We start from the raw sequence: 13510 nt of genomic DNA, 5'->3' as shown, positions 1-13510 counted from the left end.
TACAGGGAACTACCTTTTTCCCCCAATAATACATGTATTTTGAGTGTGACTCACTCACTGATAATGGTAGCTTGAGAAAAGGAAACTGGTAACTTACATGTTTCCCTTTCATCGAGGCATCAGCACGAGGCAGAGCTGAAGCCCTGAGGCTTCTTGGCACATGGCTGGCAACACTAATTCCAGTGGATGAGCACCCCAAAGAGCAATCCCCATCGGACATGCTCTGTGCACTTTGAGTCCTGGCGAGACAAAGGGTCCCCAAGCCAAGCTCAAACGGAGGGCCGGGGTGTTACAATTGAAACGTTCCCAAGGAATAGATGAACAAGTTACTTACCAACTGGTAATGTTCTTTCGATTGGATGTTCCTCCAACGTATTCCACATCTTTGACATGTAATGTCCACAGGTGTGCACTTCAGCAGACGGCGTCCTGCTTCGATGTCGGGTCGATGCCCCTCGAAGGCGACGTCATTGGATGTTGTAAATAGGACGCACGGCACCCATAGCCTGAGTAAGGTTTTTCCCTCAGAACGTGTGGCACCAGTCTCATGCTTGCTTGACTGCACATAGCCTTGCAGAAATGGAAGCTTCAATCGCATAGGAAATTCTCCAAAGAGGCAGGCTGGGAGGGCGATGTGGAATACGTTGGAGGAACATCCAGTTGAAAGAACGTTACCAGTTGGTAAGTAACTTGTTCTTCGAATGGATTGTGTCCTCCAACGTATTCCACATCTTTGACAGACTCCCAAAGCATTACCAGTAAATGGAGGTGAGAAAAGAATTTAGAGTACCCAATCAGATTGAGGAATAAAGAACCGCCTTATCAAAGGCCATATCCTGACCATGGATTGTATCCAGGGAATAATGCTTAACAAAGGTGTGAAGCGTAGCCCATGTAGTGGCATCACAAATATTCCTAATAGGAACACCCACCTGCAGCACGGTGCAAGCAGCCATGCCCCTAGTGAAATGAGCTTGCAACCTTTAAGGAGGGTTCTTACCCGCCAATCGGTAACACTCCGTAATAGTGAGGATAATCGACCTGGACAAGGTCTGTTTGGTAACAGCCTGGCCCAATCGGTGTCCAGCATATCCTACAAAGAGTTGATTGTCCACTCTGATCCTGGACATACTAGAAATGTAAAAGCTCAGAGCTCTCCTAGGATCCAACCAATGGAGTCGCTCCTCTTCCTTACCAGGATGAGGAGGAGGATAGAAAGATGGGAGAACTACTTTCTGACTCAATTGAAATTCAAAAACTACCTTAGGTAGGAAGGACGGACATACCCCAAGTACTACCCTGTCCTTGTGGAACACAGTAAAGGGTGGCTTAGAGGAAAGTGCCTGCAATTCACTCACTCTGAGCGGAAGTAACTGCAACCAAGAACACTGCCTTGAAGGACAATAATCTCAAAGGACAAGAGTGCAAAGGTTCAAACGGAGCACCCATGAGACATTTCAAAACCAAATTCAAAACCCAAACCGGCACCTGGAAAGGAGATGGTGGGAACACAGTCAGTTCTTTAAGAAATTGAGAAATCAAAGGAATCTTAAAGTAAGAACATGCTTCAGACGAGCGCTTAAATATAGACAGCGCCGCCAGTTAACCCTTAATGGTACCAACTTTTCCTGAGCTCTTTCAGACCCCGACAACATTCACCCCAAAGGTTAAAAACCTTGGCTGCACCTGGCAGGTGGATCTTAGCTGTAATCAACAGATTAGCGATACAGTGAAATCTGTATACCATCAAGTTAGATTGCTAAAACCGCTATTACTATTGATATTGCCTAAATATTGTCCCTTGGTGGTCGGTGCCTTGGTAAATTCAAGGCTCGACTACTACAATGCGCAGTTTATGGGTATTCCAAAGAAACAAATTCAGCGCTTACAGGTTGCACAGAACTCTGACGTTATGCTGATTTTCACTCTGCCAAAACTCACATATTTCAACATTTTGTAGAGACATCCACTGGCTGCCCATACAACAGAGGGTGTTGTTTAAAACCCTCTGATTTTCCGGTGCATCCAAGGAACAGCACCAAAATACCCAGTGTCAAAATTATCGGCCTGTGAACCTGAATGTTGTCTGCGTTCATCTAAGCAAAAACCTTTCAAGGTCCCCCACTCTAATTCTATTACTTGAGGTGACAAATGCTTTTCGCATGCAGGACCTAGAGCGTGGAATGCTCTACCATATGAGCTCCGCAAAGCTAAATCCCTGCTAGTGTTAAAAAAAAAAAACGTATCTTTTTATTTCAAATATATATTTCCTGCTGAAACACTATCTGCGCCCAGATGCAATTTCTTTGCCCGGTTCGTTACGGATAAACGCTATATAAAATTCCTAAAATGAAACTGAATGAAATACAATTAATTTAAATTCCATAAATGAAGGCCTAGGTAACTTTCACCAAGTCTATAGTAGAGCGGTTTACTACTCATCGCGGTTTAACCAAACCTAACAGTTTCTGAGGACTCATAGTGCTTGCCTTTGTCCAAGCATAAAGTACTACTGCTTATTACACTTACACCAACCGTAGAACTGAACAATATTGCTGTCAACAAGATTCTGAACTGGCTTGGATTCATTTGGGTGGTGTGCATTTGCTTATTAAGTTATGAAAGAGTATGAATGCAAGTTAACCCAACACAAAACTACTTGAACTGGCCAATTACCCGTTACCGAATTAACCTTGAAAGCGTACGTTTTTATGTACTCATTTGTCAGAGTACTGTATAAGTTCACTTTCTTTGAAACTCAAGCGCGTGGCCCCGGGCCAAGGCGTCCAGCACCCAACGGTCGGTGGAGATGGACTCCCACACGCTGACGAAGCTCGCCAGCCGGCCTCCCACCGGGGTGCTTCGGTGGGGGCCCGACCCCACGGCCGGTTCAATCCTGCTTCGACGAGGCCTTGCCGCCTTGTCCTTGGCGACAACGGCGGGGTCCGCCAGACTTGCCTCGTCCTCTGTAGGCCTCCTGAGACGACGAGCGGGCCGCTTGACGGTAGGAGGAGAAACCGCCGCCGGAACCTTTGGAGGCGCCCTTGCCTCCGCTGCTCCGAAAGGGCGTCCGTCGTTGTTGTAGAACTCCAAGGGCCCGGGCCGTCTCGGTGTCCGCTTTAATGGCCTGAAGGTTGTTCCCATCGAAGGGCATGTCCAGGACTCTGGTCTGAACGTCTTGACGGAAGTCCGTAGCCTTGAGCCATCCACGCCGCCTAAGGCAAACGCCGTTGCCCAACTGGCGGAACCCAGTGTCGGCGATGTCCGTCGCAACGGTAATGGCGTGGTCCGAAGCCACCTCACCTTCCTGCAGGATCTCCATGGCCTCTGCCCTCTTGTCGTCCGGCAAGAATTCCAGCAGGGGAGCTAGTTTGTACCAGAGCTCCCTGTCGTATCGGGCCACGATAGCCAAGGCGTTGGCAGCTTTAATCGTCGTCGTGCAGACGAGATGACTCTGCGTCCCATAGCGTCCAACTTCTTTCCCTCGCCGTCCGGTGGGGAAGTCGAAGTGGAGGCCACACCCCCCCCCCCCGCTTTTTTCCTGGCCGCCGCGGAGACAGCGGAGTCTGGGGTAGGCTGCGCCCGGAGGCACAGGGGGGCCGTGTCCGGGACCCGGTACTTTTTCTCGTACCGGTTTCTTCTAGCTGGCGTCGTGGATGGGTTCTTGAGGAGGGTGAGGCCCTCATCCCAAATGTCGTCCAATAGAGGCACCGCGAGGACCGTCTTCCTCTTGGCCTCGCGCCGCTGATAAAGGAAACCTTCCTTCTTCTTCTCCTCAGGGCAGAGTTGGAAAAGCTCGGATGCCCTGGCGATCATGGAGTGGAACGATCCAATCTCGTCGGGCGGAGAAGCCCTGGTGGGAGGCGATGACGGTAAATCCTCGTCGTATACCTCGTCGTCCGTACCCGTCGCTGCCGTGTCAGTCCCCGTATCATCCCCTCGGGTGGACGGGGAGGAGGGCTGGAAGGGGCGCGACGGCTGAAAAGGAGGAGGAGAGTGGATCCTTCTTTTCTTGGCAGGGGGAACCCCAGAAGGTCCCGGTTCTGGGTCCCCCGACGGGAGAGGTTCCGTCGGCAACGGTAGTCTCGTCCTTATCTCTGAGCATAAGGACTGTATAGCCAACAAAATGGCCGCCGAGCTGTCCCGTGGCGATGGCAGAGGGGAATCCGACGGGCGATCAGGGGCCCCGTCGGTACCCTCGACGATGTCGTCGTCACCTGCGTCGGGATCCATCCCGACGGGCCGGTCTTCTTCCACGCCGAGGCCGTGGCTTAAGACTTCGACCAGCTCCTCCTCCGAGGTTGAGGCCGAATCTACGACGACGCCCTGCCCCCCCTTTTTCTTCCCCACGGGGGATTTCACGGGGGTCCTATTGATGGGCACAAAAGAGGACTCCCTCCGAGGTGGCAGGGAGACTCTGAGCCCCGAGGTCGCCATTACTGGCGTAGCCTCCACAGGCTGAGCCAGGGCCGCCGCGACAGACTCGATAGAGGGCTTGGCCGGATGGATTAAGGCCTTCAACACCTTAGGTGCGCTCACCGCCTTATCCTTGAGGGGGGGGGGGGGGGAGACAGTGCCTCGCTCCCCCTCCGCCTTCAAGCTCGACCGGGGCCTCTCCAGGAGCCTCGCCGGGTGCTCGGCCTTCCTCTTACCCGACCCAGAGCGTTGGCTCGTGGTTGATGGTGCCGGGGAGGGTGCGCCTAGCCTGGCGCCCGTAGAGCCCGACCGTTCGGCGCTCCCGGTGCCAGCGGACTCGCGGTGCTTGGCCTTATGTTGGACCCCCGTCGCCGGGGCGTCCTCAAAGGTCTTAGAAGACCGCTCGGATTTCTTCCTCTTCCTCTCGCCGGACGGGCTCTTCCCTTCCAGCCAGTTGGCGAGACTTTGATGGCGGTCCTTCATGGTCCGCTCCGACATGTTGCCGCAAAACGCACAGTCCTTCTCCACGTGCGTCTTGTCCTCATGCAAGCAGTAGAGACAAAAGGAGTGTTCGTCCTCCTTAAAGATGTTCTGGAGCTGGCATCCAGGGCAGATCCTGAACAGCTTTCCGGGCGTCGAGCTTCCCTTCTCCTGGGCCATGTCCGGGCCTGAGAAACTTCTGGAGTCCTCCAAAAGCGTAGCTCGACGAATCTTCACCCTTGAGGGGCGCAGACGAATCCGACACGGGTCCCCGTTGATCGGATGGAGAGTCGGTGGAGCTTGAGGCTCTTTTGACCGAAAAAACGAAGTTTTTGAGAAAAAACGTGAAAAAATAGCACTAACGCTCGAGAGCAATAGCACGAGGATCCCAACACATGAACGTGCGGTAAAAATCTGAAGATGGCTGCCAGAGGCGGTGCTTAGGTAGAGGGCAGTCATTGGCTGTGGTCAGTATGACGCAGAGACCAGTGATTGGTTACTACTACGAAAGACAGATCAGAAACGAAACTGATACTGTTTTTTTCTTTACCGAGGATTCCCAGCCTGACGACGGGGAATATTCATGAGCATGTGAATCCATGCCAGACCCCATGCTGGAGAATTATGTTAATCATTCTCTCCAAATCCTTAAGATGTAATTGTGAAGTGCTGTGTAGCCCCCCACCGCCCCTTTTTTGGGGCTTCTATTGTATACATAAAAGTGTACATAACTGTGTAGCTGTTAAGGCAGTTTTTTTACGACCTACTCCGTTGAGGGCGCACACAGCCACTAAACCCCTGTATTTGTTTTACATTTCTTTTATTTTTTATTTTAATAGTTTTTTTTATTGTTCAATATACAAATATGATTACATGTGTTAGCACATTACAGATTTTGAGTAGATCTGGTAACCATACAGCATGAACAGAGATATCAATTTAGAACATGAGAGGATATCAGCTGTAACCAAGATAAATGACCATTGAATTTGTATGATAAGTAAAGGTGAATATGAATGAACTATAAATGGGAGATAGTGCTAATTAAACCTGGATTGGCATAATACAAATCTGCAATGAGTAACTAGTATGGAGATATGCGTAGAGAGAAGGGGAGACAAAACAGGGCAACAGACAGTGAACATACTGGAAACAGAAGGGAGCTAGGTAAAGGTAGGAAGATGGGTATAACAGGTTATTTCATAGAACTGATAGTTCTATTGCTGTGATAATTAGAAAACAGGCATTTGTGTATACATAGTCATTCAAGCATCCGCTTTAGCTCTACAATCCTTTCTCTTCCACGATACCAAAAACCCCAATAAATACCTATCCCCTTTACTATGGCATAATAAGAATATAGTTATTAATAAAAAGACCCTTAATCGCAAAACATGGATTAGAAGAGGAATCAGATTCATTCAACACATCATAGATGGTCCTTCTATTCTCTCATTACAACAACTCTCTACCATGTTCACCATACCCAAAACGGACTATCAGTTCTACAATAATGTTTTTACATTTCTAAAGCGCTTGCACAGCCTTGGGGCATTGAGGCGCTGTTACAGGAATATTATAATAATAATAATAATAATATGTCTCTTAGTTTTGTATTTGTAATGTGCGTATACCCGGAGGTTTCTATGCGTGGACCCAGTGCTCAAACCTGTGCTGCTAATGGCAGACTAACACACCTGACAAGAAATGGAAGCCGAATCGCTCTTAAAGCATAGGTAACATTGTCAGAGCGACAAGGCTCACTCTGTTTGAGGTAATAGGTTGACAGTAAGTTACAATTAGTTGACACAGCTCTAGAAAATACACCACACTGATCTACTGAAAAGTACATACTTTATTAACGTTACACAACAATCTGTCTGGTTAAATAGGTACTTGGGTAATAATACACAGTGTTATTGAAAGTTCAAAGAAATGTGCTAATTCATTTTTATCCTGGAGCGAGTGAGACCTTTTTCCCCCACTCTGTTTTTTTCATTGATTTGAACACGGTTTGTTTTGGTTTGGAGTTTGACAAAGTCCACAGGCATCGTCTTTTTGACAATCAGGACCTTCAGTGCAGTGGCACAGGGAAGGCTTTCATATTTCCCAAAGGTTTAAATACCTTCTCTTGGCTAAACTAGTGTTTTCAACGGCAGTGAAGTGAAATTGACTTTACATACATTCTGTAGCTTTCTAGACCCAGCACAAACTATCTTGCAATAGGGTGCTGGAAGGGTTACTTAGAATCCCCTTTGTCTAGTTTCTCATGTAACATTTTTATGTTACCCTTTCTACAATGAATGGCCGTGGCAGTGGTTTACTTTTTACTACCACTGAGTGTTTCTACCGCGGGCTGCAATTGCAGCTGCAGTAAAGTACCCATGGGTGCCCATTTTGTCAAAATGGACCGGTTTTCTTTTTTCGCCATTTCTTGTTGGAAAGGTCTTTCTTGAGATTTAATCTGTGTGCCAAACCAGGTTTGGTCCCTTTGTCGGTTTTGTCTTTGTTGGGATTCCATGCTGAAGCCCGCCTCTGGCTCTATCGTGTCTGGCAGGGCAGGAAGCAAGGGAGGTGCCCGAAACTCCCTGTGCTCAACCCCCTTGGTTACAGGAATGCACCCAAAAGGCGATTGGCTGGCTGTCCTCAGAGGACAGCCGCCCTGCTGTGTGATTCACAGCTAGGCTGCAAATTAATGGGAGAAACTTGCATAAAAGGCACATTTTTTTTGTTTGGAAGGCAGTCGACCACTGGACGAAGGAATCCGAAGAAGAACTTGGAGGAGACGCCTGCTGCAACTCCTGGACCGTTTGTTTGCCCAGTGGAACTCTGCTTTGCCCGGTGAAGCTTTGCTGCAGTGCTGAAGCTCCGAATTCGCCTCGACTAGAGAAGCCCTGCAAAGGACGACTTCTCCCCTTGGGTTGATGGGACCAACCGTGCCCAAGACAAACTCATGTGGAAATCCTCTCGGAGCTGACTGTACTTCCATTGCTGCTGCAGGAACCAATTGCCAGGGACAGGAACATCAGAATCGAGTGGGTTGTCTTTAAGTCGGACCTGAGCTCCAGGAAGATCCGCCGGAATCCCATGATGCAGGACAAGCCTGAGCCACATTGCTGGAATCCAGATGTGAGCATAGTCCATAAAGGTATCCTAGAACAGTGGTGGTGCTATTTGCGAGAGCTGCGAAAAGCTGAAACAGCAAAGTGCTGGTTGATCTGAAGTTTGCCCATTGCTGCCGCCGACCTTCAATTCATAGTGCAGGAGAGTCCCCAGACGTCCTCCCTTTTGTCCCCATGACTTAGGCCCAGGAACAACAGGATCTGCAGACCTACCCAGGAACAGAAGCCAGATGGAACCAATTTCTTCAAACTAAAGGTACTGTAAAACTAAGGGGTATCTACCTCTTGTGTAGCCTTGCTAGCTCTCAGTTGAGACGTGTCTTGGATACTTTGCAGAGTTGCTTGCAGCTTTGCCCCTCACAACCCTCCCAGCTTGTGGCCCTACAGTGATTTCATTTTCTACAAAGACTTCTAAAGAAAATTGTGTAAGACTTTTTTACTTACCTTCAGTCAGCTCCCCTAGACTTTGTTCAATTAACATTGGCTGTCCTGGCTCCCTGAAAGACTATCCTCTGACTTTGTGCTTTAACTATCCCTCAATAAAAGTCACACATTCCATACCTTATGTAGCTGGGAATGGGTTAATTTACTTTGCATTGGGGGGTTCAAAAGTACTTACCTGCTTAAGAATATTTGTTAATTGTTTTATGCCCAAATGCTTTTCTTTGACACTAAACTCAGTATTGCTCTAAATGTGCCAGTGATATATTAATGTCCAAAGTGTCCTAGTTATTGGAGTCAACTCAGGATGTAGGAAGTGTATGTGTGCCATGCCAAATGGGTATCTACTTATTTAAAGAAACAGTGTATTTTGAAGTATATTTTTGTGTTACATAAATGTGCTCCTTTCTAAAGAAGGCTTATTCAACTGACTGTTAAATTAATAAATAATTGTTTAATCAAGAAACCTTGAGAGTGTTTATTTGGATACTTGTCACTGTGAATCTCTATGTTATAACCCTACAGCTCATATTGACCCCTTTTGAGATAAGCCTGGCTGCTCAGTCACTCTACCAACTTGTGTAGTACATGCTTATACCAAAGGTGGGGTTAACTATTGCCAAGAGGACAGAGCTAGTGCAGTCTCCCACAGGGAAGTGCATATATCTTGTCTAACACAATATTAAAAAATATGAACCATATTATAAAAACAGTAACGTCTTAAAAAGGACTCTTAACTTCAAAGTCTATATGTGGGCATACAACCATAGGTAATAAGCACCCAGCATAAAATAGCAGCGGGGGGTGGAGAGAACTAGGAGACCATAACACCCAACGACAGGAGGCCCTATATGGGCCTCCACAAATGTGCGCAGTGTCCTAAAGACACAACTCAACTAGAGTATATGTGGAAGGCCCTAGACCGGGTGGTGGTCAGCACCTAACAAGGTAAGGGATGGGAGGAAAAAGCCAACATTTTCTCAGGCAGGAAAAATATGCTAAACATTTTCTCAGGCCTAGAAAAGTACTCACCATTTAGGGCTCCCAAAGCCATTCCATTAATATTAATGCACACATGATCAAACAAAGCTTGGGGGATAAGCAATACTTTTAAGCCAAAGGTTGGTCCAGAGCTCACATACCTAGGGGATAGAGGGAAACATTCTAGGGGCATGCAAGAACCCAGAGTTAATCACAGAGTTCCATTTTACATAAGAATGAATGGGAGCAGAGTTAAAGGGCCATCCGCTTTAGTGGAGGTAAGTGTCAACCCACAGTTGCAGACTTCACAGCGATCAACCAGAGGGAAGGCAAGGGTAGGGCCCAAAGAAGTGTTTTTCAGAGGCTGGAAAATGGACCCATAGCCACAGGGTAAGAAGCAGCAGAACAGGAGGCCCCACAATAGTACTCCATGGAAAATGCAGCCAAGACTCACCTCCAAGTAATATCTACCCTGGAATAGATGGACACCAGTGAGTGAGTAGGTCAAATAATCACCTACCTCAGGACACAAAAGGTAAGTACTCACATTAGTAGTTTTGGCCGTAACTGCTCAAGGAGCAAGAAACAACCCGGTGAATAAACTGGTCCTTTCCACAGATGCGTTTCCAGGATTAGTGTTCCAAGGGACGTGCAACCTGAGCAGATGCCAGAGCCACAGGAAAGTAACAAAGGTCCTCCCAAGACATCAACGCTGCATTGGAGATTCCAGAAAGAAGGACCCCAGGAAGACATAGGATCCTACAAAGGCCTACCCTGGTGGCTCAATGAACCAAAGATGAAGGCAGTACAGCAGCAAACAGTCTTAGAATGGTGGGATAGTGAACTCTCTGCACTCATCTAGCCATCAGTAGCGACACACAGCCAAGCCGAAGATCCTGCAGAAAACAGTGATATGTGGCAGTACAACAGCCCAGAAAACGGTTGCAGATTGGAGGGATCAATTCAGCAGATGTGGGGAGTCAGCAGGAGTCTTCGGAAAGCCAAGACTGGACTTATAGGCAAAAAACACAAAATGGCATATGCCCAAGCCACCACACTTAGCAAGTGAGAGCTATAACATTGTTGGAATCGGCAGGAAAAGTCCTTCGCAGGACGGCAAACCTCCAAGTTGCAGGAATACAGCAGCGAGAAAGAAGCAGAGGCAGGACAGTCTAAATACCTATGCACAATGGGGCTGGTCAAAGGCCAGCTAGCAATTCACTAAACTGTGTTGAAAGCAAAGGTCTGTCCATAGTGAGCTTACAAAGAGCCCACATGGTCAGAATGGCCATTGTAAGCTTACCTCGTGGTCACCCTGAACAAAAGAAGCCCTGAAACACAAAATAGCAGAGAGCAGGGTTTAAAAAAAAACTATCGGTACCTCAATGGCTACCAAAAAGGTACATTGGGCTACCAGTGCAGGAATATTGCTTGCACTCTTGGTGAAACCAAAACTAAAGTCTAGCTGCCATAAACCAGCCCACTAAAAACCAGTTTAGGGTAAAGAAAAACATACTAGGGCACAAATTAGGATCCTAAAAGGCACCCCTGGGACTGGGGGCTTAGGGGCAACTCAATACCATAAATCCTAAGGTAAAATGGATTGTAATAGCAGATGAACTTCAGGAGAAGCCCCCCTTCCCCACCGACAAGAAGTAAATAATCCCAATAATGCTAGAGGGAAAAAAAAAGAAAAAAAATCCAAAAAGTTGAGGGACCCCCAGAAATTGGCCATAGAAAACACAAAACGGGAATTCAGTTTATAGTATCCTTGATTCTCATCTGCATGTGTTTGGGGCCTAGCATATATTTGTATACATCTTTGTGGACCATGACCATCTCAAAATGTTCTTAGTTGTACCTAGATACCAACCCCATTTCTGCTATGTCTAAGCAATACTGCTCAGTCTATGTTACCCAGAGATTTTGGTTAGATGAAATGTGAAAAACCTCTATGCATCGATTAGGGTTGCCTCTTAGAAACTCTGCACAGGTGGCGATTCAGATAGAAAGCAAAACTGTGCTACTCTGCACTCATGGATGTTGAACTGGGGGAACACCACCAGTACTGGCTATATCATTGTAGTAGCAACTACTGCCTATATAATGAAATTGGTCAAAAAACTGTCAATTTAACAGTTTAAACATATTTTATGTCGTGACCACTTTCTCTCCCTTTGCACCATACTCATCAACCTCCTCTCCCACCCAGCTGGTCTTTTTGGCAAAGGTTTGTGATGTTGCCCTCATACAGATGTTAGGATATACTGCTCAATAGGATTTCAGAGAAAAAACACTTTGTATACTTGATGTGGTGAGCATTTGAGGGTGAAAGAATGGAGCTTCCGAACTGAACATGAAGTGCTCGGACCAGGCCATAATAAAAGGAGAGGTGCAATCTTACAATAAAGATGCACACTATTGTATCATCAGTAATCAAAACAACCTGAACTAAACAGCAGTTCGTCATAGACCGTACCATATGAACATGCATTTCGGTAAAACTGAAGCAAATGTATACACTTACTACATCCAGAGGAGTTTCTCTTGCAATCTGAAATGCAAATGTGGTTTGAAAGAATGAATAAACTGAAACAGATGAAGTCTCATCATTATATAACAACCACCACAGAAGAAAGGTGCTTCCTCTAACACAGCTCCCTTTCTGATAGCATGCATTAGGTAACCATGATTTTCAAAACATTACATTACTGTACCCAACCTCTACCTAAAGCAGCAGCAAGCTCACTTTCTACCGCTATTCCTAGACACAAAGGCCTTTAATTTTTTTGGAATTACTGCAACAAGAAAACTTCTAGGCTAAAGTTACAGCTGAATGCACTATTTTTCACTCTGGTAAAAAGTTAGCTCCACAGAAGAAATGAAGAGACACGAGATCAGTGAAGTAGGCAGGTGTAGTGATGATTCAACTAAGTGCACGCACTAGGGGCTCGTAATACATGTAACAATATGCCATTGATTTTAGAAACTGGACAACTGGTAAGTTAAAGTTTTTGGATTGGCTGCCTTCTTTGTATTACTTGGCTTTTCTTACCCAATTGTGCTCCGATAGTTGGAAATTGTGTGCCTTGCATCATGGGAGAATTCCATCAGGATGCAGAGAAATAACGTCTCAAAGGTAAAACGTGCCCATACCCTACAAACGGTCACTAGATACACACACTGTCCATGCCCGCACCACCTTCATCATGCCAAATGCCTCCAGAAAAAAAAAAGAGACTAAACAGAAAAGGATGCTTCTTTTGCAGGAGGAGTTATTGAATGATACCAACCTTACTCAGGGGAGGTAACACTTTGCACACTGGAAGGCTCCATTTATAAGGCTTGGACAAAGGGAGAGAGGACTTGTGGGTGTGGGGGAGAGGGTCAGCTGGTGAAAAGCACCCACTACTCCCCTCCTATAACCAATGTATGCCAGAGGTTCTAGAAAATGCTAACAGCAGCATTCTGGGTCCTTCCATACACATAGTTTTGGAAGCAGTGAACAGATACTCGGGAGGTAGTGATGACAGAGGCTGGAGGCACTATAAAGAGTTGCAATGGGTGTACCCGCACCACAATGCCTACTTCTCAGAATAGAAAAATTAGCTATTACAAGGTGGCTGTGGCATTTAGATAGCGGCTTAGGACGATCCACTGCAATGGGTATGCACACAGTTATTGTCATTGACATTTGGCGGTATCACAGATCTAAGCGGCGGTAGAGAGGGCTCACATTAATTGGAGTGAACAAACTTTGGTTCATTTCCTATTAAGATTGATTTCTAGAATCTGGGCTTGTGGTAATTCAATTCAGACAGTCAGTTATAAAAGTAGTTATTTATTTATGCCTTTAGAACACACTAAAGACTATAGTACAAATGTATCCAATCACCATTTGATTCACTTAATAGACATCAGCAAATAACTTATCAAGTAAATACTGTAGATACAATAAAACGATGGGAAGTCACAAGTACAATATCCTAACTTCTGATGCCAAAACCCTAAAATGAATTGGGTCTTGTGGCCAAACGTCACAGATAAGAATTCTTCCTTAAAAAGGATGC

At 46.4% G+C, this 13510-nt stretch overlaps 1 protein-coding gene across 2 annotated transcripts in view; it reads right to left on the bottom strand.

Annotated features, from left to right (window-relative positions):
- The window catches only part of ANKRD28 (ankyrin repeat domain 28), a 1823421-nt gene that overhangs the window by 630218 nt on the left and 1179693 nt on the right, over positions 1–13510 (bottom strand). For both annotated transcript variants that reach the window (XM_069648906.1, XM_069648905.1), the window contains exon 16: positions 11968–11994. In XM_069648906.1, coding sequence (XP_069505007.1) covers positions 11968–11994 — 27 coding nt within the window. The remainder of the gene's footprint in view (positions 1–11967; positions 11995–13510) is intronic.

This window comes from Ambystoma mexicanum, chromosome 2q, assembly GCF_040938575.1.
Source record: "Ambystoma mexicanum isolate Mex_15411 chromosome 2q, UKY_AmexF1_1, whole genome shotgun sequence".
Taxonomy (NCBI): domain Eukaryota; kingdom Metazoa; phylum Chordata; class Amphibia; order Caudata; family Ambystomatidae; genus Ambystoma; species Ambystoma mexicanum.
Note: the sequence above shows the minus strand (reverse complement) of the source record. Positions and strands in the feature narration are given on the sequence as shown.